General features: G+C 50.6%; 1 protein-coding gene across 4 annotated transcripts in view; it reads left to right on the top strand.

Moving 5' to 3' along the window:
• Positions 1 to 17066, top strand: part of MDGA1 (MAM domain containing glycosylphosphatidylinositol anchor 1) — a 183831-nt gene extending 166765 nt beyond the window's left edge. For 2 of the 4 annotated variants that reach the window (XM_037895528.2, XM_037895530.2), the window contains 3 exons: positions 12136 to 12266; positions 13874 to 13982; positions 16023 to 17066. In XM_037895528.2, the coding sequence (XP_037751456.1) occupies positions 12136 to 12266; positions 13874 to 13982; positions 16023 to 16114 (332 nt within the window). In that variant the 3' untranslated portion in view covers positions 16115 to 17066. The remainder of the gene's footprint in view (positions 1 to 12135; positions 12267 to 13873; positions 13983 to 16022) is intronic. The other 2 variants (XM_043543498.1, XM_037895529.2) reach the window with 2 other exon arrangements.
• The last annotated feature ends 7370 nt before the right edge of the window (positions 17067 to 24436 follow it).

The raw sequence follows: 24436 nt of genomic DNA, 5'->3' as shown, positions 1-24436 counted from the left end.
GTTGTTCAGACTCTCTTGATTGAACACATAGGGGTTGACCCAAAGCTCATTGAAGTCAATATGAGTTTTTCTGTGGATTTCAATGAGTTTTGGATTAGGACCATAGATTATTAAGGCCAGGAGGGACCAATAGATCATCTTGTCTGACCTCCTTTATGTCACAGACTGAGAAATCCAGTTACTCCAACTTGAGCCCAATAACTAGTATGTGTCTATCCTCTGATTGGATGAGCTTGATTCTTATTGTTATTTATTTGCATACAGCACCTAAAGTGTGCCTGACACGTTACAGATGTAAAACAAAACTGTCGCCTGCCCCGAGAGCTTAGAGTCTAAAAACTAAAGAACTCATCAAGGACAAAGAAAAGATTCACTTGATTTTTAATTCTGTGACTAAAACCCCTTCTCCCTTCCCTCTTTTTACCATAAATCCATCTGCCCTTACCTGCCCACTCCCCTGTGCTCCCCCACACTGAACGTGTGGTCCCACAGCATCAAGTTTCCAGTGCACATACAAATACACATTCAGCATTTGTATTCTTCAGACATGCTCTCATGTTTGCTTACAATTCACTGTTTTGGCAGCATTCCTGCTGGGGAATTCGTTTACAGGAACATCAGTGGGAAATGAATCGTCATCGGATACAAACAGGCAATGCAGATTCACCGACAGACACCAGTGAATATCTGCAGATTGCCTTTGGCACTGTTCACCCACTTCGAGTTGCCATGAAGGGTGTCCCTGGGGGAAGCAGCTTAACCCAGTCACCCCCAGCTGCTCAGAGGAGACCCCACTCCGTCTCCAAGTATGGCCCTGGTTTAGGATTACAGAACCTTTGCACCAGGTTGAGCAGCTGTTTATAACTGCAGCCCAACCACCTCTCCAGGGCACGAGGTGTTTTCATCAATTATTCAAACCCTCTAATCAAAACTTATTAAGCATTTAAGAGAAATAACAAGAATGTGGGAGATCTACCTGCACAACCGCATTCCCCTTAAGTATTTCTAGGCCACCTTTCTTTTCTCTAAGTGGAGTTTTAATGGCTTCACCACTGCCCAGTGATAGAGGTATGTCAATGAAGAGTGCATCTATCCTGTAGTTAGTTGATCTAGGTACCTTTCAGCAGAACAGCCAGATGTGCTTGTGTTCATTCCTGCTGCACCAGCTGGATGTCCCTGGTGTATCAAAGTACAATACTGCCTTTTGGCTGCTGAGGCTAAAATCTTCCAACAGGCCTTAGGGAGGCACAATTGTGCATTGGGAATTAGCACTTTTTACATGAAAAATCCTAAAATACATGAAGCTGTTGATGCAGGTGCACCTACTGCCATCACTTCCAGTCGTGGCTGCCCAGCTAGTAAAGGGCTTTAAGAGGTTGGGGAGGCACCCCAACATCTAAACCTTTTGAGGTTGCAGGAGCAGGGTGGGAATCCCATCAGAACGGCCTGTCTCCTGCAGAATTTCCAGTCGCAGCCCAGAATGGGAAGGGTCTGTCTTGCTATAATCTGATCCTGCCAGAAAACCAGAAGTAGAACAAATTGGAACATGTTAAAACATCCTCCCTGGACTGAACCATGAGGCCGCTACCCTCTCCTGCATGCTGTCCTTTGGCGAGGCTTACCTCTGATCGGCTACTGAGGGGGGGGAGTGAGTGGGAAGACAGAGAGTGGACTTGGAGCAGCACCTTCAGTTCCACAGCAAAGATAAGTGCTCCCTCCTGCTCTTCTTTCACCTGCTCCTCCCCGGTATTTGCCTGCTGGGGCATTGCACTGAGCCATCCCAGCCGTCTGGCATGCACCAGCTGCTACAGATCTGGGGCCCAGCAACTGTCCTGCACTTGGCCTCTGGTCTTGGGGTTGAGAGACCACAGGGCACCCAAGCAGTGTGTAAATTGTGCATCCACTGAGTGGCTGGCTGAGTGGCTGAAGGTGCAAGGAGCTACTCTCCACAAAGCAAGGTGGAGTGTGCCAGGAGCTACATGCGAGTATGTGACCCATAGCCCAGGCCTAGAGGAAATGGCGGGAGAAGGATGCTGACAGGCAGAGAACAGGGATGGGCAAATCCTCCCCAGTAAAACTTAAGTCAGTTTCATCCTGGTCTGTGGTATGTTCCCAGTTCCATCTCCGCCTGCTCATTGCAGGCTCCAGGAAGCTTTTTACTCTGTGACTAAAGACCCAGCTAAGGCAGTGCCTGAAAGTGAAGCAGCCAAGCCTCTCTCTCTCTCTCTCTCTGCCTCCAGCTGCTCTGCTCTTTTGAACCCTCTGTATCTTAATGAAGCAGACTTCTGTTTCAGCTAGACTGAGAGTGAGCCCAGCACTGTGCTCTGGCCAAGGGAGCTGAGAACATGAAGGGAGCGAGGGCCTGGCTGTCTCCTATGGCAGAGATGAAAGGGGCGGCAATCAAAGCAGCGAGGGAGGGCTCTGTGTTGCGCTGCACTGCCAAGGAGAATTCTCCTGGAGGCAACTGAACACGTCCTGGAGCAAACAGCAGGTGAGCGAGTGACTGGCAATCCTGAGAAGGGTCAGCGTTCCCTCTGGCTCGATCCTAGCCTCTTCATCTGCAAAGCATGACAGCCTCTGAGCACAGGCTCCCTCTTGGCAAGTACTGCCCATTTCCCCTCCTGGCAGAAACAGCCCCAACATCTCTCCTCTCTGCTAGTATCCAGTACTTCTGGGACACTCCTGGTCCAGAGGTGCCACACACAGGAACAATCAAAGTGTGGGGGAAGATAAACCTTTCAAAACCCTCCAGAGGGCCTGGTTCTAGAACTAGGCAAAGCTTCCAGAGGGAAGGGCCCCTGTGATTTCTGAACCAGATCACCCATTGTGGAGAACGTGAGAAGTGTCTGTATTTGTTTTATAAAGCAATGTGTGACTCGGTTTACTCACTCACTTTGTGGTGTTACCCACTGGGTGTGGAGGTGTTAATTTCTTCTCTGAGATGGGGGCGGGGGTGGGGGGGAAGAGTAAGAGATGGGTGTTGGTCCTGTAGGCAGTCTGGATTGGTATGAATGAACTATCAGGCGCTGTCAACAGATGACTGGAGTTGCCTTGGAGATATAATGGAAGACCAATGACTGGCCATTAACTGTTAACAACTGGCAGCCAGGGGAAGGAGAACATGTGGAAGCTGCATGATTTGAATTGGAAACAAAGATCTGAGGTGTGAGCAGACTGGAATAGGAATCCTACACTGCCCAGTGCAGGGGAAGGACTGATCCAGGACTGATGGGCAAGGCAAGGCAGTTTGGCTGCAAGCCTGGAGTCCGCTTCCCAGGCCAGGGCAAGGAGGGGCTGCCTAACTGGAAAAGCAGAAAGCTAGCAAGTCCTAAAATACTGTACTCCAGTTGACTAATCAATAGCAGTGGCAAAGGCTAGCTGCCCCGTGTCCAAACCGGCCTGGATCCTGCTCACTGCGGCCCATGCTACTGCAGTGACACTCCCCTTTTCAGAGTGCTAGGTGGATGAAAGAGCTAGCCTGAGTATGTCTACGTGAGCGGGGAGTCACATCCCCAGCTCCATGGGTAAAAAAAGCCTAAGGGTGAAGAGAAAACCAAAGTAGTGCCTACCAGTAGCTGGTGTTCTGGCCCGCTACCCTGAACAGGATGTGAAAGCTGAGCTCCACATTCGTTCGATGGCAGTGCCATTGGAGAGACATTTTAGATCCGAGGAAAGGTGGCCGGCTAGGTAGTAAAATGCAGATCAGAACTGGAGTCTGGGATGCAAATCTCCACCCTGTGAATCTTCTCAGGTGCTCTACAGAAATTCCTGCAGAATCCACTGGGACTGGGTATACTCCCTATCTGTGTGGGGATCTAGCACATGGTGCTGGCAGCCAGCCCCACTCCCCCAGGATTCATTATATGTGCCCTGCAAAGGGTGTTTTGAAATGATTTCTCTTCCTCCCTTCCTTCACCATGGCGCTGCAGTTGAGAACACAAGCCTGGTGCTGATTGCTTTCCATTATTGCTCATATAAATGAGCCAGAGGATGTCCCATGTTTGTTCTCAGGATTACGAAGAGTAATAGAGTCCTTTTGAGGGCTGCAGCTCGCTCCTGGGATTGACCCTGCACTGAGCTTCGGGCTTGTGCTTGATGATCAGCTGCATTACAGATAAACCTAGTGGAGGGTTGGGGGAAGCCATTGCAGGCACCAGAGGCAGGGGGATGGGTTTTCTTTGGTGTGGGTTGGGATGTGTGGCCCTTTTGAAAGGAGGTGTGTCAGGAACTGGCATCAGGGTCTGCATGCAGGCATGCTGTCTGTCTGTTTTGATGGTAAAAATCCAATTTCTCTCTTCTGTACCATGATCAGTCTTCCCATGACAGTCTGCGCCTCCGGGTGTATATTTTATTTCACTATGGGTCCACGCCAGGGCTTTTTTCTTAAAAAAATGGTTTTTTGGATGAATTTGATCCATCTGCCTAATTTGTCTGTCACTGCAGTATCTAGGCACCCAATACAGTAATTAAGAAAAGTAGCTCCCGTTGTGTGGGGAGGGGCCATTTTCTCTGCCCCCTACTCCCCTCCCCTTCCCCCCATAGGTTGTATGGCTGTGGGTTAGACTGGAGAAAGATCACAAGGAGCAGGAACAGTCATACTTGCTTTGTGTAGCCTGCTTTGGAGCGGGATGGGGGTATGGAAAGATTGCTCTGTGATGTGAGGGCCTCATCCTGCTGGAGGAGCTTTGCCATAGACTTCAATAGGAGCCGTGTCAAGCCCTAAACCCAGTGACTGCCCTTTCCTCCTAATCTCTAGAGTTGGAGTTCCAGTCTAGGGCTTTCTGCTCAAATACCAGCCTGGCCTCTTTCAGAATCAATGTTCCTCTAGACTGTTGATCAGGGATGCTGAAGGAGGGCGGTCCCTGAAGTAGCTGGGCCTTAGCCTCATCAGAGCTCTGAGAGTGACAACTAGACCCTTGAAATGACTTGGGCTGAAGACGAGCAAGACTAAAAGGCTATTTACTGTAGTATGTGGACAATAGTTCCTTATAATGGAAATGCCTTCCCTTCCCTGACTATGGCATTTCTAAAAGGATAATAGATACCATGGATGGGGCTCTTGGTAGATAGGTGCTATACAATATCATATGTCCAATGTATAGCGGAAAGCCATGTTTCAGGAACAGGTCTATTAGCAATATCCAAAATACCATGGTAGGGTGATTGAGAGCCCTGTTGAGTAGGGATGTTGTCTCCCGGTACGCTCAGTACTAAAAGAACAGCAGCACTGCAGTTGGGACCCAGTCCTGAACCTGCCGTCAGCTGATTGGAAGCATCTAGGGGGAGCTGGTGTGAAGTGGGGTCCATAAGGGAATGACAACTCTGGCCAGAGGCACAACCTGCCTGTGTCAGCACATTGGCAGCACAGAGCAGCCCACAGAGAAGGTAAGGGGAGGCTCAGCTCTTCATGACATTGAGAGTGACCTGAGGGCCCTGAGCTTCAATTCCTTATCTCAGGGGAAGGAAGCACCTCCAACTCACCAGGGATAGAGGCTAGTCCTATTGAGAGAGGTAGAGAGCAGGTATGGTCTCCAAAGATGCCAGCTGAGATACAGAGCTGTAATCGAGGCTCTCCCAACCCTTCCTCGGACTGCCTGGGGGAATGCAGGTGTTTGAAGACTCATTCAGTTCAAGTTGCTCTTTATTTTCCACATTGCTGGGCTGTAAATAATCAAGTGTCCAGCTGAGAGAGTGGCTGGCTCTGTCCTCCTCTCTTGCCTTCCTTGTCCCTGTCAGGGAGGGGAGCTCCAGAAGAGACTGACGGATTCATAAGCCCAAACGACTGTTCTGAGGGCATCCAAGGATGGGCCCAAGCTGGTGACAGGAAATGGGAATCTGCTATCAAGGCAGATTTAGTTCCCACTACACCCAGCTCTGTTTGAGCTTTGTAAATGAGCCTTGGGTCTGGTGTGAGTGATCCAACAGACAGGACTACGGCTTGAGAGAGCTTGGATGGATTCCCATCTATTAAAATAGGAGTGAAATGAAGCATTGAGCAAGCAGGATTGGGAGGCTGTTGAGAGCCTGTAATTGTGTTTATTACACATATGTTGCTATACAAAGCATCATTAGAGACAATGGAAGAGTAAATACCTCTTATCATGGCACAGAGACAAATTACATTCCTATAAATTACAGCTCAGTGCAGCTTAATAGTATTTCTCTCCCTCCATCACCAATATGATCGTTTTCCCCACTCTATGTCTCACCTCTGAGTGGTAACTTTCCGCCACAGCACCATAATGAGAACGCAAGCCTGCCGCTGATTGCTTTTCATTATCATTCATTTAAATGAGAAAGAGAAAGGCCTGTGTTTGTTCCCGGGATTATGAACAGTAATAGGTTCCTTTTGAGGGCTTTAGCTCGCTCCAGGGATTTGCCTGCTCTGAGCTTTGGGCTTGCTTTATGATCAGCTGTGTTAAAATAAACAACAGTGCCGGGGATGCAGTCAGAGGCCTGGTTACAGGAGGAAGGGCTTCGTCTCTCTGGGCTGGGTCAAGGTCTGTGGCCCTTGTGTGAGGCTTACAGTTGGCTCTACCCTGTACATCTACTGTATGGTAGATCACTCTGTTATTTACATCTCTGTTTCTCTAACCTAGAATCCAACCCCCTTTTGAATTTCTGGGATTTGAATCCCAGACTTGATTGGTTTGAAGTTGGACCCAAGTCTAATTTCTGGCTGCAGCCGAAATCGCCTTTGAACAGCTGATCTCATGAGATTTCCACCTTTTGGGGCTGGAATATTACAGGGACATCTGTTCTGAGTTTCAGCACCATTGAATCTGAAACTGTACCCCCACCTACAGCTAATCTGGGTCTGCTCTGTGATCCCAAACACCACCTGGCTTCACACTCCACTCCATCAAGCTAGAGGGACACAGTATTATGCATACTACTCTGTGGGTCTCTCTCCACTCGCCATACCCTCCTCCTTTTCCTAGCTAGACCTCATCTCTCAGTTACTTTGCTTCCTTCCAACCATACTTTTTACATCTATTATCCCTTTGGTTAGTATGTTAGTCTTGCCGTACAGCTCTGTGTTGCCTAAAACTGCTGTGGAAAATGCCACACTGCTGTTTAAGCTGCCATTTTTCCAAGGGGTTGAGCCTGTCCTCAGGTACTGTGCCCACCCCGATTCCCTGGCTCATTGGCCCAGCTGTTCCTAACTTTTGTCGCGGTTCCGACAGAGTGAAGTTTCTATCCCATGGCAACTGAAATAAGACCTTTTCATCCTGCAAGCAGGTAACATTTAGCAGCATCCCCTTGGGTTACTGTATCTGCCATCCCAGCTGGTGCTCTTTTGTGTACACGCCACTCTTCTGAAATGCCAGCTCTGGGCTAAAAGGAGCCAGCAGAAGGCACAGCTTACTCACACAGTAATTGATTCTTCCTCATTTATTACAGGTCTTTATTTTCCCCTCTGATTAGAAAAGATGAAATAATACAGATAACAAATAAAATACCAAGATCGCCCCATTGGAGGGAGATACCAATGAGACTGCAGTGCCCAGGGATTTCCTCTGTATCTCTCTGTCACTATGGGCTCCGACCTGCTGCGACATTCTAGCAACAGACACCTGGCCTCCCCTTATCTGTGTATCACTAGCAGGTGTTTTGAGGAAAGGTCAAACAGATGGGGAGGAGGTGGGGGAATGAAAAGAGGCAACAAAACTACCAGTAAGAATGTGGATTTCTAAATGAGAAACTACATCACGGTAAAATAAAACTAGGTTGGTGGCTAGATTGCAAGTACAGATGGTCGGGAATTTTTTTGGCAAAACGTTTTTTGCTGAAAAATGCTGATTTGGCAAGACCAACACACTTTGTGAACCGGGATCAGAGTCCGCGAAGCACTCGACTCAACACGGTTTTGGTAACAAAAATAAGTTTGAGCTTGTTGAACCAGAAGGTTTGGGGGTTTTGAGTTTGAAACAACTTTTTGTTTGGAAATATTAGTAAATCTGCACTTTTTAAAAAAAGGAAAAATGTCAAAATCGAAACATCCTTTCAAAATTATCGAAACGTTTCAATTGACCCGAATCGATTTTTTTTTTCAGATTTTCTGTTTGTGAAAATTTTCGAGATTTCAACTTTGCATCCCAATTTGAGATGGGAAAATTTCAAAAATTCTCATAGGCTAGGAAAAATGTTTCCTGTCCTGCCCTAACGGCAGGCAGCCATCCTGCACTGGCCCCCAGGGAATGAACAGAACAGGCCTTGCCCATCTCTGGTGCCTGTGAGCTGAGGACTAGAGGCATCTCCCAGTTAGATTTTTCTCCTACGTGGAGCCATTGGAAAGTCAGTATAATTACTACTCTCCCACTCACTGGCATCTTCCACCCAAGGATCACAAAGCATTTGCAAAGTATTAATTAATCCTCATAATCCTGCTCTGTGAAGTGAGTTAATATCATTATCCCCATTTCACAGATGGGGAAAACTAAAGCACAGAGCGAGAGGGAGTAACTTGCTCAAGAGCTCACAGCAAGTCATAGAGGGATAGAGCTGGGAATGGAACCCAGGAGTCCTGATTCCCTGTCCTGTGCTATAACCACCAGAGTATCCTTCCTTGTCCCAGGAACTGTACAGTGTCTGCTACTGAGGAATGCCCACCTGGAGCTGTTAGGCAGCCTTTATAAACAACTGGTTGGACATGCAGCCTCTGTTCTAGGAGAAGAACATTTGGTCCCCTTACAAGCGTAAGGTGTTTGGCTTGACCTGAACCCATCTGAAGTATTTATCAGGGGGTTGAAAATTATGCAGGGAGTAAGGAGGATAAGAAGGGATGAGAAAAGTGTCCTGTTACACAGAGGTGCCTAATCACCAGAGCTGCACGTGGTCACTGGTCAGGACTTTGTGGATTTCAGCTGGGTCCTGCTCGCAGAGTTTGTTTTCAGAGAAATAGCCTGGAAAGCATGAGGCCGTGCACCATGGGCTCCACTGATCACATCCAGCACTCTGGGCAGGATCAGCGTGGCTCACGACACAGGGCCCTCTCCTGGTGCCTTCCTCACCCCCATACACACAAAGGCTTCTGCTAGGCAGAAGGTTGTTGGCAGTGGGCCGCATATGTTCACAGCCCATCTGCTGGGGTAGCATGGAGCAGACCTGCCTTTGCTGATCTTCAGGCTGGCTGGGATTTACCTTCTCAGCCTGTTGTTCCATCTCTTCAAGTAAGCTGGGGTCTGGTCTGGGAAGAAAGAACCTTCAGTCCCCCACAATCCCAGCAGAGGGCGTCTGTGTGTCATGCCACCCCGGCTGCCCCATCAGAAGACGAGGGGTGGGGTGGAGCAGGAGGCACCACTGTCATCTCAGTGGAGCTCCACCACGCCACTTGTCTTCCCAGCTGAGTATTCCCAGCTGTTACACTAGAATGGAAGCTGTACTGCTTTTTATAGCCCAGGACCAACAATACCAGATAGTCCTATCTGGAGGCCAGAGCCAAGGGTTTGTTGCCAAGAGGAGGTACTCCCGTCACGAGGCATTTAAGATAGGCTGGACCTGGAGAGCATTCTAGGAAACAAACCAGCACTGACTGAGCAAAGAAATGGACTCGAAAGCCTCATAAATCTTCCAAATCTTTCATTTCTATGACTCTGAGCCAGATCAAGAACTGGCGTAAGTAGCTGCAACCCTGTTGATTTCAAAGGGCTTGCACTCTTTTTGCCATGTCTGAACGTGGCCCTATGAATCCATCAGAGTAGTGAGCAGAAGGCCATAGTCACCGAGACCGGCGAGGGGAATGTCTTTCCAGGCATGCTCAGGGAGGCAGCGTGGGTTAGTAATTAGAGCACAGGGCTGGGAGTCAGCAGACCTTGGTTCTCTTCACAGCTCTAACACTGATTTATAATGTAATCTTGGGCAAGTGACTTAGCTTCTCTGTGACTCAGTTTCCTCCTCTGTAGACTAGGGCTAGTGATACTGACCCATCTCACAGGGGAGTTGTGAGGCTTCACAGATGTTTGTAAAATGTTCCGAGATCATCATCTGGGAAGTGCATATTAATTATTATTATTTTATTTATTTATTTTATTAGTATTATTTTTATTACTGGAGATCTTTGTTGGGCAAAAGGTAATAGCCTTGCTCCTTTTCCCTTGTTACTGCAGAGCAGAGGCTTGGAGTTGACAGTCAGGAGTGTGCTCAGGATTGGTTTGGGCCTCGACCAGGAGTTCACAGTCAGTGCTTAGTTGGCACCAATTCACATTCCAGTGCTCCTTTTAGTCCCTTTCCATTTTGCCTTCTCTTTTTTCCTAGGGCACCAAAATCCATTTACTGAACAATTTGTCCCACCGGTGGCTGTTCAGCCAGGCTCTTGCATGGCAGATCCTAGCGTCAGTCACTGAATGAGGTTAGAATAGAGGGTGGCTGTTTTTAATCCTGACTCGCTGGCAGCTTCATGCTAATTCTTTTCTCTCTCTGCACCTCTCACCTTCCCAGCTCTAGTGGCTGTAATTAGCTGCGCTCAACATAACCCCATAGATCAATGTCAATGAGACTATTTAGTTCCTGCTTGGACCATCAATTCACCCTACAGCCTCAATGAGATTCAGGCTTCATTCTTCTTCAATCAGACATTCCTTCACTGGGAGTTTCTGAGGCCAGTGGGCAGGGAGGACATAAGGACACCTGTGGCTCAAAGCTGTCTTTTGCTAGAGACACCCACAGTGACTTTCCTCATTCCAGTCTCTGTGTTTCCACGGAGGAGAGCCTCGGTTCACTTATCTCAGTCTTCCCAAGGTCACGCAATGCCAGCTGACCTCTCCAGAGAGCGATGTGCTGGGTCACATGTCACCTCGGCTCTGGTGTCAATCCAAGTGCAAAATGGGCGCCTCCAGGGAAAGAATCTGCTCTTACCATTTGAAGGATTTTTTTTTTCCCCTCACTTGTTCAAATTTCCTCCTAGGAATCAGAGATGGAATGTTTAGATCAGCTGATCCATCCTGCCTCCTCACCAGTCCTGGCTTAAACCCAAGGTGATGTTTGAATAACACCAGACATGGGGGTTCCTTTCCTTCTCTTTGGAGACTGTTCCACAGTCTTGTGTCTCACCATGTTGGGAACTTTTTCTTGATGTTCAGCTTGTTATAATCCCATAACTCCTACTACCAGTCCCTTGAACCTCCCTGACCAATCCCTCTTCCCCATTCATGCTGACACTCTTTGGCCATTTCTAGGCAATCTCTCTCCCTTCCCCTTTACTGTATGTCTACTCTGCACCTGGGAACTAGCCTCCCAGCCTAAGTAGTCAGATTTGCACTATTTTGCTAAAAACAGCAACATTGTAGTTGCGGCTGAGTCTCCCAGGCCCACCCAACCTCTGGGTCTGAGCTCAGGTGGGTAGCTCACATCTTTGCTGGAGCTGCAACTTATATGCTGCTATTTTTAGCGCACTAGCTCAAGCTAAGCTAGTGCATGTCTGTCTACCTGGGCTGGGAGGCTTGCTCCCGGCTGCAGTGCCGCTGTGCCTGTAGTGATGTGTTAGCCAAGTTACAGATATTTCATGCTTTTAACCTTTCCTTCTGAGTCAGCCACTCCAAGTCTAAACGTTTCATCATCTTTATTACACATCCCTGAACATCCTCCAACTTGATAGCTTTCTGACAGTGCAGCACCCTGATGGGGTCCTTCCACAACCAGAGAGAGAGAGCGAGACATCAGCTGCTATGTGCCAGCCTACCTCTGAGACTTGGCTGCCACAAATGAAATGCTCCTACGTGCAGTGTGACCAGAGCTGTATGGAAGGGGGCTGCTCCCTCCCTGCCCTGTGCCTGATGCCTGTGAGAGTGAAGTACCCGGGTCAGAACACAGCAGCCCAGCCCTTCAGGAGCAGCAGTGGCTTCAGCCCAGCCCTTCAGTGCAAGGGGCTGGAGATGCCACGATTCTATTCAAGTCCTACAGACCTCCCCAGTTCCCATCCCCTTCTGTCCTCTTGCTCTAGGAGCATAGTCCTGCCCCGGATGGTCTCTGTGGCCCAGATCTTCAAAGGTATAGGCAACTGACCCTTGTTGAAATCATTGGGCAGCTCTGTTGGGCCACTGACAAAGGGTCCTTAACGTCAGCAGGACTCTCTGGGACACTTGCAAGCTGATGGAGCCTGACCCAGGCCTCCAGTGTCCAGTTTCTTTCTTGCAGGCTCCTTGAATCTTCTGGTTCGTTTGCGGAACAAACGGGCCATTGACACCCAAGTCTGGTCGCTCAGCGGGAACAGAGGAAATGAGTGGCAACAAGCACACGTCCCCATCAACCCCCCAGGACCCTTTCAGGTAAGCAGGCACTAGAGGTGGTCCCCCTTCCCCCCATCTCGGGTGCATGCTATGCCCAGGAAGAGCCATTACCCGAACAGCCCTAACAGGGAACGGACTCAGGGTATGTAAGGTACAGGGGAGGGCACAGAGCAGTTCCCCACTCCCAGGGTTGTGGGGAGGGAGTGTATTAAAAGTCACAACCAGTTTCAGGGAGGGAAGAGAATGGAGTTTCATGCCTCTGCAAACCTCTTGCCCAATTCCATCATGCACAAGCACAGATTTGTTACTATCAATCTGTGGTTGAACACTGGCCTGGGAACTGGTCTGATACTGCGGGGTTGCTTGTGCGTGCCAGATCTGTGCGCACTGGGCTGTTACTGTAGCACTTGTGAGCTTGTTGTTGGGGATGGGGTTGTGAGCTCTGGAGCCATGCACACTGCTTTGTTGTTGTAGGGTTGCTTGTGAGCACTGGGCTTGGCACTGTTTTGGGGCTTGTGAGTGCAGGGGCATGCACCCATTAGTTGTTGTAGGGTGCTTAATGCAATGCCCTACATGCTGGGTTGGTGTTGTAGGGTTACTGGTGAGTGCTGAGTCTGTGTGCATTGATTTGTTGTATAGTCAGGAAGGGCCTATACTTTGGGGTGCTATAAAATCACAAAGAAGAATGTAGTTACTCATGAGAGTAACTACGTGAGTCTGCGTGCAGCTCTGTGCTGAGGGGCAAGCAGGGCGTGTGTGCTCTCTCCAGGGTAGCTGGGCAGGGATTATAGTGGCCGTGCAGGACTAGTGCGGGTGGGGGCAGAAGAGGAGACGAGCCCGAAGCTGGGTTTTACCCCTCTGCACAGTGAGTGAGAGCTGGCACCAATTGTGTCCTCCCTGCCGCCAGCAGGTAGTGATTGAGTCTCTGCCCCTGGGCCGCCGGCAGAGTTTGGTAACCATGGGAACAGAAGAGGGAGCTCAGGCTGATGAATGACAGGCTCTGAGAAGGAAGGAGCCAGTCTCTCCAGGATTCCTGACCAGGGTGGGCGGCATAGGGAGGGGAGCCCTCCAGCCCCCAAATGGAGATGCCCCAAAGGTGGAGTGGGAATCGCTGTCTGCTATCTGTGGGGAGCAGGGGCTGCCCCAGTTCAACTTACTCCCACCCCAGGGCTTTGGTGACACTAGGTCCCGCACTGGCCTGCCCAGGGGCACTTAGGAGAGGGACCCTCTGCGCAGTGCAGGCGTGTCAGGTGATGAGCACAAGGAACCCCACGCAGATGCAGCCGGGGGGCGGGGGCTTGGAGAGGGAGAAGGGCCCCATGGGGAACAGCCAAGGGGCTGTGGGGGAATGACCAGAGGGCTGGGAGAGCAACAAATCCCGCTCAGGGGGCTCAGCCGGGGGGCAGCCATGTTGCTGTAGGGAACAGAGACTGTTCAGGGGGGTGACCAGTGGGCTACAGGAGCCTGGGACCCTGGGCTGGCGGTGGGACCCCCTCACAGTCACGGCACCTCTGCTGGGCAGTTGGTGTCTGTGGACGTGGCACCCTGTGTCCTACCTGTTCTGTATACATGGGCCTGGCCCGTCAATGAGGCCATTCCCCTGTCTCGGGGCAGCCTCCCTCACTGCTCATTGTCTCTGTCCGCAGATCATCTTTGAAGGCGTGCGCGGCACAAGCTACGAGGGGGATATTGCCATTGACGATGTCACTCTGAAAACGGGAGACTGCCCAAGGAAGCCGATTGGCCCAAATAAAGGTAGGTATGTGACCAGGCTTGAGTATGCATGTGAGTGGGCACCTGGGGGGCTGCTAGAGGAAGAAAGGGCATGGGGGGGATATGCTCATATCAATGCATCAGGTATCGGTGAACAGAGAGGGAGCACGTGTAACTATAAGTACACAGTGAGTGTCGCTCAGTGAGTGTTAGTGGGATGTTTGTGGCTGTGGTGTTTTTATGTCAGTGTTGCTTGGCATGGGTGGGTTGGTGTGTGTGCTGGGGAGGTAGGTGGTGTGTTGGGTAGGTGTTGGTTGTCAATGGGGTCTGTGTGGGTGTTCGAGTTGAGGGGATGTTGGTTGGTTTTTGTAGGGTGGGTGTTGGATGTTAAGTGGGTCTGAGTGGATGCTAGTGCAATGGGAGGTATGTAGAATTGGGTGTCTGGTATGTTGGGGGGTGTTGGATATCAACTAGATCTGTGTGGGTTTTGGGAGGGGTGTTAGATGTCAGTTGGATCTGTGTGGGTGTTTGTGTTGGGTGGACAGTGTGTAAGGTAGGTGTTGGTTGGGTGTCAGAAAGGTTGTGTTGGATGGGTGGCATGTAGGGTGACTGGATGTTGGTTGGGTGTGGGGGAGGTTGCTTTGGGTGGATGGTGTGTAGGGTGGCTGTTGGGTGTTGGTTGGATCTGTGGGGGATTGTGTTGGGTGGGTGGTGTGTAGGGTGGGTGTTGGATGTCTGTTGGGTCTGTGGGGGAGGGTTGAGTTGGAGGGTGTGGAGGGTTTTATGGGGAAGTATTTGGTTTACTGCTCAGTGTATGATGACACATTATTAAAGCAAAGCCTTCCAACAGGAAAGGGGAGGAGGGTTTAGCTGCCTGATAGGGTAGGACAGAGATCTCTCATGGTCAACTTGACATTGCTGTTGGGTTGCTCCAGAACCTCTAACCCCTGAACTGGCAAGTAACAGCCCAGGGTCAACGTGACCTTAAAGAATGATGCAGAATCCATATGGATGGTGTTGCTGGACCTGCTAGCTGGTCAGAAGCCTGCAACCGGGCACTGAACTCTGTATTAATATGCCAAGGTCTTGGCCAGGGTATTGGGCAGTTTCAAGATCACTATTTCTGGAGAGGCTTATGAAGTATCACAGATCCTGTACCAGTGGAGCTGATTAACACTAGTTATTTGAGCAGCCTTGGAGAGGGGGTAGATCTTCTTTGAGCCTTTAAGGCTCAAGCCCTGCCATGAGGGACAGACTGCACCAGAACAGAGGGTACCAGCTAACCCGAGAATCCTAGAATTTCGAGATTGGACAGAAGTAGCTGTATTGGGGCCTATTTAGTCCACCTCTGAGGCCCAGGCAGGACTGTTCCCTAGAGTATATGCCAGGGTTGCTTGTTCAGTCTCATTCTAAATGTCCTTAGCAATGTGCCTTTTCCCCGAGGAGACAGTTCCCCAGCCTAATGAATCTTACGGTCAGGAAATATATTCTGATATTCAGCCAATGTTTTACTTGGCTTTATTTCACCATACAGCCCATCCCACTCTGAACAATCTCTCTTGTTACTTACAAAATGCACCTTTCACATACAAGTAGGTGGATCTCACATCGCCCTCAGTCATTGTTTTGGCCAGAAAGATTTAGTCTTTCATCTTCACTCAGAAATAAACCCCTCTAGCCCCATGATCATTTGTGGTCGTCTTCTCTAAGCCTCTCCAGTTTGCCAATATCTTCCTGACATGAGAGGTGTCTAAAGAGGGATCCTTCCCTCCTGGCTGTAGGATATGCAGCCATGGCTGTACTATACTAGCCAGTTTGATGCCACGTTGCACTGGGAAAGAGGGACGTTGGTTTTGCCTTGACTTCTGTCCCTGAGCACAAATACTGGTGTCCTATGAGCTTAGTCCCAGCTACGGTCTCAACTGGATCCCCAAGAAGAGAAGAATGAGGGTAGGATGGCAGGTACCCAGTGTATGCTGAGCTTGCAGTTTCCTGTGGGGCCAGCTGGCACTGACATTGGTTGACTTGCTCTACAGGGTGTCTCATTTCCATAACCAATCTCTCTCTCTCTCTGGCCTGCAGCAGTCGCCCTTCCAGGGAACGGCGTTCCAACCCTGCACAGGTCTTCTCTCGGTGGGCCACTGACTTTTTTCCTTTATGTGCTGCTCAGATGATGGCAAGCAAGTGCTCCGGTCTTCTGGCCAAGACATTCCTGCTCCTTTCCTACTCAGCCACCTCTGCTCCTCTTCCTCCCCCTCCTCACTGGCACACCAAAGTGTCCATACGTTACCAAAGACTGACAAGCATGACCACGCAAAGGGATCTGCTCAGGACCTGGTGGATTCCTCGAGAAAGTCATAATGTCTAAAAATAAATAAATAGATAAAAACAGAAAATACACGAGAGAGAGAGAGAGAGAGAGGAAGGAAGGAAGGAAGGAAGGAAGAAAACAATCACACAAGAAGGAATGAAGAAAAATGGGAATGACAAAAATGTAAAGAACGAATGAAGGAGGAAACTCCCCCTCCCCGTGTTTCCTTGGGAACATCGGACAGGACTTCCTCAGGGAAGTGGGAACTTTGTTTTAAACAAAATATATATATATATTAAAGCACAAATTTCTACCAGAACTGTTACCTTCTTTACTGCAGAGCCCACAGCTTAGGAGATGGTGTACCGCAGCGCTCCCCTTTTGGCTCTCCGTGTTCCACCTTTATCCTTCTGGCTCTGGCTACCGTGTACCAGCTGCAGTGCCCCTACAGTAACATCCCAGCTGCCTCCATTTGGGGCAGCTCACCACCCGAGTGCTGGTTGGCCATAGCCTCTCGCTCCATGCTGCATGTGCTTCAGTGTCTCCATCTGCATCTTCCAGACTTCCATGTATTCAACTGTCTATGTGTGATTTGCTTTAATCCACACCGCACTCCTTCCCCCACTCTCTGTGTCCTCCCGCCCCGACTCCAACCCAAAGAAGACAACAGCGGAGTGGACCCATCATCTGGATTGTACTGAGTGGAGAAAAAACCCTGGGTCGATCCAATTGCAGCACCAACCACCGAACGCTCCCAGGTGCTTCTCTCTCTGCATCTCTCACTTCCCACCGCTGGGTGCGCAAACTCTGATGATGGAGCCGAGGCTGCAAACAAAAGCTGCAGCTGGCAGGGTGGTGACGTGCGGACAGCACTTGTCAGTCAGTGGACATTGGAGTGGGAGCTGCAGCAGCCTTGGGGCCAGGATCTCCTCTCAGCTTTTTTTGGTTAACTAACTTATTTCTTTCTTCATTCCATTGTTAGCCTTCCCCGCCCCCAAGCTCCTATTTCCTTTCAGACTGTGGGGAGAGGCATGGATTTGCACCCTTTACATCCCCCCACCCCAAACCACAGGCCTCTCCTAGTCTCCAACCCTTGTGCCCACTGAATGGATCTGAAATTGCAGCTGCTGCCTCGAGCTCCCAGGACTTGTGGTTCCCTAGATGTGCAGGGGGGCAGCTGTGTTCCCTTCGCCGGAGTAACAGAGGAGCCAGGGGATGGAATGGGCACTAAAGCTCCTGGGTAACTGGGCAGAGCAGGTGGCTGGATCCCAAAGAGGGGATCGTTCTGGTTTTCACTTCTGTTGGCTGCTGGGGAAGAGGGTGCAGGTAGGGAGAAAGTTGGGATTTCTTCGTCATGGAGTTCATGCTGCCACCATGAAGGAATAAAGCCAATGTCTCAGGAGAGTTGCCTCTTGGCTCTGACCCTGTTCCAGCCAGATCCATTCTGCTCCCTACAGCAGCCATGGCTTAGCCTGGGGATGACGTGGTGGGTAGGCATCTGCTGTACCATGTGAACCCAGGAGCAAGGTCTCCCATAGGCTAGCCAAGTAGGAGCCATGCTGACCTTGTTGTGGCTGGAAACAGCTCTGGGCCTATCTTGGTCTCACCCCTCCCTCCGAAGAATAATGTTAGCTGTACCTGTGTGGATGGCTCTCAGGGGGAGTGCGTCAGTGCATGCTGGGGAGATTCAGCGAGGTGACATGCTTTCCTCTGAGGCACACCCAGTCTGCATCTTACTCCCAGGGCACAGCAGAGGTACACTGACCTGTCTCAGGTGTAGAGTCAACAGCACACATGTCCCCACCCCACCCTCTCTGATGACTTTATCATAAATTTAGGCTTCTCTGGACAATAGCGTGTCACTAAATCAACTCAAAGTATCACCTGCCCAAAGCCTTCTGCAGTACTTGGCTTCCCAAAATGTCTGAGGCCTGGCTTCCCCCTCACACCCAGTGGGGAGGCCTGTGTTCAGTGCACTACCTTACTGTCCAAGAGACCCATCCTCCAGTGCTGGATCCAACTGCTCACTCCCCAGGCCTCTAGGAGATGACATCTTGAGTCATTCTGCAGTGACCCTTGTGGCCAGCGTAGGAGGTGTGCTGATGGGCTCCAAAGGGAGTCCCATCCAGTCACCCTCAGCCAAAAAAAAGGGTGTTGGGTTGAGGAGATCCTTCACAGAGGACTTCCCAAAAGATATCAAAGGGTCCAGCCACGGGGTTCCAAAACTCCATTCCCTCTATGGCTAACTGATGGTTTTCCTGCTCTCCAGGACTGAGGACTCTGCCCTCTTCATCTGCTTAGTCCCTCCATCTTCTGAGCCAAGATCTTCGTCGCAGTGAACATTTAGCAAGGGAACATGGTACCATTGGCCAGGTATTGCAGTGGGGCCCTTGCAGAGTAACCTCTCCCCACTGCCAGCAGACACCAGGGAATGCAACCAACCAGCCCCCAGCTTTTTAGAAAGTCTCCTTCAATTCTATGCCCTGGAATGTGGTCTCTCCAGGAAGCAGCTTTCTTTCCTCCTTGTATGCTTTCCAGGGGGTCTGATCTTAATCCTTGGAGGAGAGTTGGTGCTCTCCCCAGGCAGTGCAGGGGCCTAGTGCTGTCTAATGATTTGGGTCAGCTGCAAAAGTTCCCTCTCATGTTGCAGCAGGCCTTGGGGTGGGGTGGAGTAGAGTATGTTCCCTTCCAAAAGAGCTAGCCATGAGAGCCCATATTTCCTTCTAGATGTGGCGGTGGGGAGGAGGCAGGTCATGAATTTGCACCTTTTGACATTTTCGGGGGATGTGGGGTGAGCTCTTGTGATTACGTTCCCCTGAAGAGGAACAGCGGGAGGCATCTTGCAGAGCTGGCAGGGGAGGTGGAGGAGAGGGATCAAGGTCTTGAGCAAGAACTATCCCTGAGCAGACATAGGTGAGAATGGACTGATTCTAAAAAGGGAAACCTGTGACCTCTACGTCCCTGCTCTGCTGCAGCATCTGGCCCATTCACCACACACACAGGAATGTGCCAGAGCCACTGAGCTGACCCACCACGCTCAAGGTCACCGTCCAATCCGTGGTACTGGAGCAGCGTAGATTTTCCTTTAGACAGCAATTGTCTTCTCCAGCCATTGGGCTCAAATGATCACTGCTTTTTGGCCAATTTGCCCTTGTATAAATCTCAGGGAGCCCCTGTTCATCCCTCCCTTCCTAGATTCCTTTCCCCTTTATGTGTGGCTTGAAAGCAGCTGGTGTTGTGTTTACTAGAGATTCATTAACCCAAGTGCCTCAGCTTGTCAGATGTATTAAGGATGAAAGGAAGGAATTCATTGCACTGTCAGCTGTGGTGAGTGTGGGGAGCAGAGGAAGGAGCCAGTTCAGCAGCAAGGCTGCCTAAATTCAGGGGGATGGAGGCTGCACATGAGAGTGGAAACATGCTGTTATTCCTTAGAGGCCTGGCCACCTTGGCCTGGGACCTCACAAGCTAAGCTGGGTTGTGTTAAATAGATGGGAGACTCCGTGGAACCTCCAGGTCCTGCAGGAAATAGTATTTTTGGTTAGGGGTCAGTACTAACCCCAGCCTCTGCACTGTGCTTTCGGAAGAGGTCTAAAACTATATTCTGTATCCCATGTCATTAAAGATCGCCTGGCACTTTACACTGGTGTTAAACCCAGTGTCCTGGGCAAATTATAATCCTTACATTTCATTAGTGTCCTTCCTTCAGTTTCTGATGCAGTTTCAATTAGATACATTATCCTTCACTTTCTGACCTTCACTGTTGTTGTGTGACTCTTAAGTTCCACTCCAGAGGTGGCTGCATTTCAGATTATTACTCGCTATAGTTGGGAAACCCCTGCAGGAGAAAAGGTGCTTATATCTATGTTCGTGACTGTGTTTATTTACAGGGCAATCTTTGGTAGGTAGGTGTAGAGATGAAGTAGGGCAATTGCTATGTGGGTGTAATCCAATATATACTCAGCCCTTTTTTTTTCAGTACATGAAACAAAATGTGCGTGCACAGGCATAGATTGCAGGTATCAGATGTCGTGAGTGATATTGTATAGTTAGGCTTGCAAGGGAAGTTTTATTTGAAACCTCTCTGCAGCTGCTCGTTGCATTCTGAAAAAAATATTTCGTTTTTATTGTAATTTCCCACATTTGAGTAACAGCCCCAGTCACAGATCACCAACCTAGGATTTTCAGCTCTGCAAGCGTGCGCTATCACCCCTGGCCGTACAGGTGCAACTTCTTTTCTGGTGCAGTAGTAGACTTTTATCCTTTTATATGAGTCAGCCACTAGAAGGCAACACAACTGGCATGTTACATTTGATCTCAGGTCATGAGCAAGTACATTGGAAAGTCTGAGGGAAAATCTTTCCAGCCACTTCGGAATGAAAGCGAGCAGGAAAAGAAATACGTTTTTTTTGCATTATTTAAAAAATTATTCAGACTTTTTTTTAACTCACAACAAGTTCAAAAACAACTGAAGTTTAAAACATTACGTTTGACACGTGTGCAAATCTAACTCTATCGTCTCTCAGCGCACCAGCTAAGTATCAGTCTTGAAAAAATGTTACCCTTGGGGAAGCAGTTTTATCGGGGGGGGAGGTGTTGGGGAAGCAGTACAATACAAATGTTTGTTCACAGGTTTAGCCTGGTACATTTCATGACAGTTTTGCAAGGCTGATTGATGGTGTGTATATGTATTAATAATCATGCTACAAATGGCATTTCGTTCCCAGCTGCTATTCAAGGCCACTGAAATTTTAACTTCTTAGTATACTAGGCCCTTTGGGCCCCAGCCCACTCAGAAACACTGCAAAGAGTCTTCAGTATCTGTGAGAGAGCAGGCACTCTAGTTCACCTCCTAGCCTGGTCTGTTCCTAGTCCCTGCAAGCCAGCAGCACCAGGAAAGCTGCTATATCTCTGGACTGGTGTTTTGTGCTTCTCAGCCAGCAGCCAGTACCGGGTTTACAATGGTGCCAGTGGTGCCATGGAGCCAGGCCCATGCTCAGAAGGGGCCCCGGCCTGCTCTGCTTGCACTGTGCCCCAAGACCCTGCCAGCCCGTTGTTCCCCCCACGCTCTATCACTTGCTCCTCTTGGCCTGCCCGCCACGGACTCCTCTCTGCCCCCTGGCCGGACTCCAGCGCACCTCCGGCTCCGGGCAGTCTCTCCTTCCCACCGCCTGTGGGACCCCACCTGTCTCCTCGGAGCTGAGCCTCCTGGGACTGGTACAGAAGCCTGGCCAGTCTCGGGCAGTCGGAGGGGGAAGGAGGGGAGAGTGTGGGGGGCTGGCTGGACCCCTCCAGGCAAGTGGGTCCTGAGGGAGCCCTGGCCCGGGGCAGTCCCTGGCCTGGATGATCGCGCCACTCCTGAGGGGCCAGAGCGATTCCCTGCCCCAGGACCAGCCCTGGCTGCGCTGCTGGCTCAGCCCAGGAGACACAGTCGCCTCCCAGCAGGGCTGGTGAATGTGACCAGGAGGCAGGGGGTGGGGAAGTGGGTCTCGGGGGGCTCTCAGGGGAGGGTGCTGGGAAGATGTGTGTGTTGGGGTGCTGGGCAGTTGTGGTGGGGCTGTGGGCAGGGGGGCGCTGGGCAGGAGTGGTGTTGTGCAGGGCACTGTGCATTTCTGGGAGGGCCTGGGAGGGGAGCTAGACATAGCGAGTCTGGGCGGGATCTGGCCATCGGGAGCGGGGGGGCGCTGCGTGGCATGGCATAGGCCCACCCCCGACGGGAAGGGGTACGCTGGCAGCACAGGGCCAGGCGGGACACACTGCAACTGGCAACTGCCGGTTTGTAAATAGTGCCCTTGCGCTGGGCGGAGTGGGGCCGCCCCGGCCGTACCATGCCCCTGGCCAGCCCCTCGCTCCGGGGACTGATCTCCCCGCACCATGTTCCATTGCCCCTATGGGGGCTGCAAATATGTTTGGGACCGGGCCCACAAAAGGTTAATCCGGCCCTGCCTGTAGAGGGGATGGGCACTGGTGATTATGGACCAGGTTCTGTTCCAAGATGTCCATTTGGATGTTGCCATATAGCTAGAAAATCCACTACTGAGCACTGAGTCTCCACTTTGAATCAGTCCCTGTTTTCAGTCATTGGCAGGGGCCAGTTGCTAGTGCCTGTTTCTCCCACGCTCCCAGCAAAGTTGAGGCAGCAAGTTGAGCCTGCACTGGTGAAGGGGGAAAGATGGCACCTCCTGCTGCTCTGAGTGACCCCTGTGCAGAGTGGCATTGACAGGTGTCCAAAGCAGTGTCCCCAGGAACCTTTGTAGAAGGGCATGAATGGATCTGTGCCTCACCCCACTCAAAGAGGGGCTTTTGCCTTAATTATTATTTATTATTTCCTTTTTTGTAGCCCCTAGGAGCCCCAGCCATGGACCAGGACCCCATAGTGCTAGGCACTGTACAAACACAGAACAAAAAGATGGTCCCTACCCAGAAAGTTTTCAGTCTGTGTATTGGGCAAGAGACAGTGGCTGCAAACAGACAGACCAACAGGGGGAGTACGAGGAACCAGTATTGATCAGCGTGACAGGCAATTGTGTCTGCACACCTGCAGCGTAGCCACGGACACGTGTTTTGCAGGCCTCGTGGCAAAGGCGAGTTTGGAAGGAGGATACAGAGGTGGCTTTCTGGATGTTTAAAGTGTGTGGCCTGCCAAGCATGTGGGACAGCATGAGAGGAGGCGTGCTGGCTTGTTTGAAAATGGAACAAGCCGGTGGTGGAGGCTGCCAGCATGGGCTGATCAGAGGCAAGAGTTGACGTCTCAATAGTAAATGAGAGAGGATAGGGAGGGTGGAACAGGCCATGAAGGGCCTTAAAAGTGAAAACAGGCAGCTTACGTTTGTTACGATATGGGAGGGGCAGCCAATGAAGGGATGCAAAGAGGGGTGACGTGGTCAAAGGGATGGCTAGGGAAATGATGGGCTAAGCAGCATTCTGAATGGCTACAGGCAAGCCAGCAGTTGTCAAGGCCAGAGAGAAGAATGATGCAGTGACTGAGACACAAGGGGATGAGACACGGGATGAGAACCTGGGTGAGAGTTTTATCTGTGTGGATGGATAGGAAAAGCCGCATCTTAGGCTATGTCTACATTACTGCGGTAAGTCAACCTACGCTACACAACTCCAGCTATGTCTGTAGCTCACGAAAGCTTATGCTCAAATAAATGTGTTAGTCGCTAAGGTGCCACAAGTCCTCCTGTTCTTTTTGCGGATGCAGACTAACACGGCTGCTACTCTGATAGCTGGAGTCGACGTACCTTAGGTCGAGTTACCATGGGGTCCGCACCACAGGGAGTTGACGGGAGAAACTCTCCCGTCGACTTACCTTACTCTTCTTGTCGCGGGTAGAGTACAGGGGTTGACTGGAGAGCGATCTGCAGAGGGAATCTGCACGATTGGGACGTAGCCTGAATGTAAGAACCTGGAGAGAGGTCTGAGTTAAAGATGACGCCCACCTCACAGGCCTGAGTGACGGGCATGATGGTGGTGCTGCCTACAGCAATCAAGAAAGGAGAGCTTGGGAAGGGGAACTGAGAACTGTGATTTACACACATTGAGCTTGAGCTGATGGCTGGACATCCATGAGGAGATGTCCAAGGGAGAGGCCAAGATTTTACCATGGACAGAAGGAGACATCTTTGGAGCAGGGGTAGATCTGGTCATCATGAGCAGGGACCCGGCAGCTGAATTTGTGTTTGCAGATGAGATTAGCCAGAGCTGAACAAGGAGCTCAGAGTGGTGTTATTTCGATCCCCTTTGTATGCTGCAGCCCTGCCAATGAGAGACATCCATCCTTCCCCCAAACTGCAGTATCCCCATGCCGCCAGGGCCAGGGACGGGACAGGCCGGTCACTGCTGGCTCTGCCCCTGGAGGCTGGGTTCTGAGGGGAGTGGTATTGCAGCTCCAGGCATCTGAGATCTGTTCCTGGAAGCTTTCCCCTGCCTTTCTGGTGGCAGTGTTGAGAGGCACCAACTTCCTCAAGAAACCCAGCAGCCCTGCCCCCACTCCACATCCCGCCTTGAACCCCCTCTCCATGATTCCAATCCCTCTCTGCATCACACTGTCACTATTCTCTTCTGGGGTGCCCCCTGCATACAGCGCTCTCTGCCTCGCAGAAGCACAGAGCACGTTGCAGCTGGAAACCTGCATGTGCCAGTAGGGCTGGAGCTGCCAACCCTTGTAGTTTTACCTTTGTCC

The sequence above is a fragment of the Chelonia mydas genome, chromosome 3 (genome assembly GCF_015237465.2).
Source record: "Chelonia mydas isolate rCheMyd1 chromosome 3, rCheMyd1.pri.v2, whole genome shotgun sequence".
Classification (NCBI taxonomy): Eukaryota; Metazoa; Chordata; order Testudines; family Cheloniidae; genus Chelonia; species Chelonia mydas.
The sequence above is the reverse complement of the archived record's forward strand: the minus strand, read 5'-3'. Positions and strand labels throughout refer to the sequence as shown.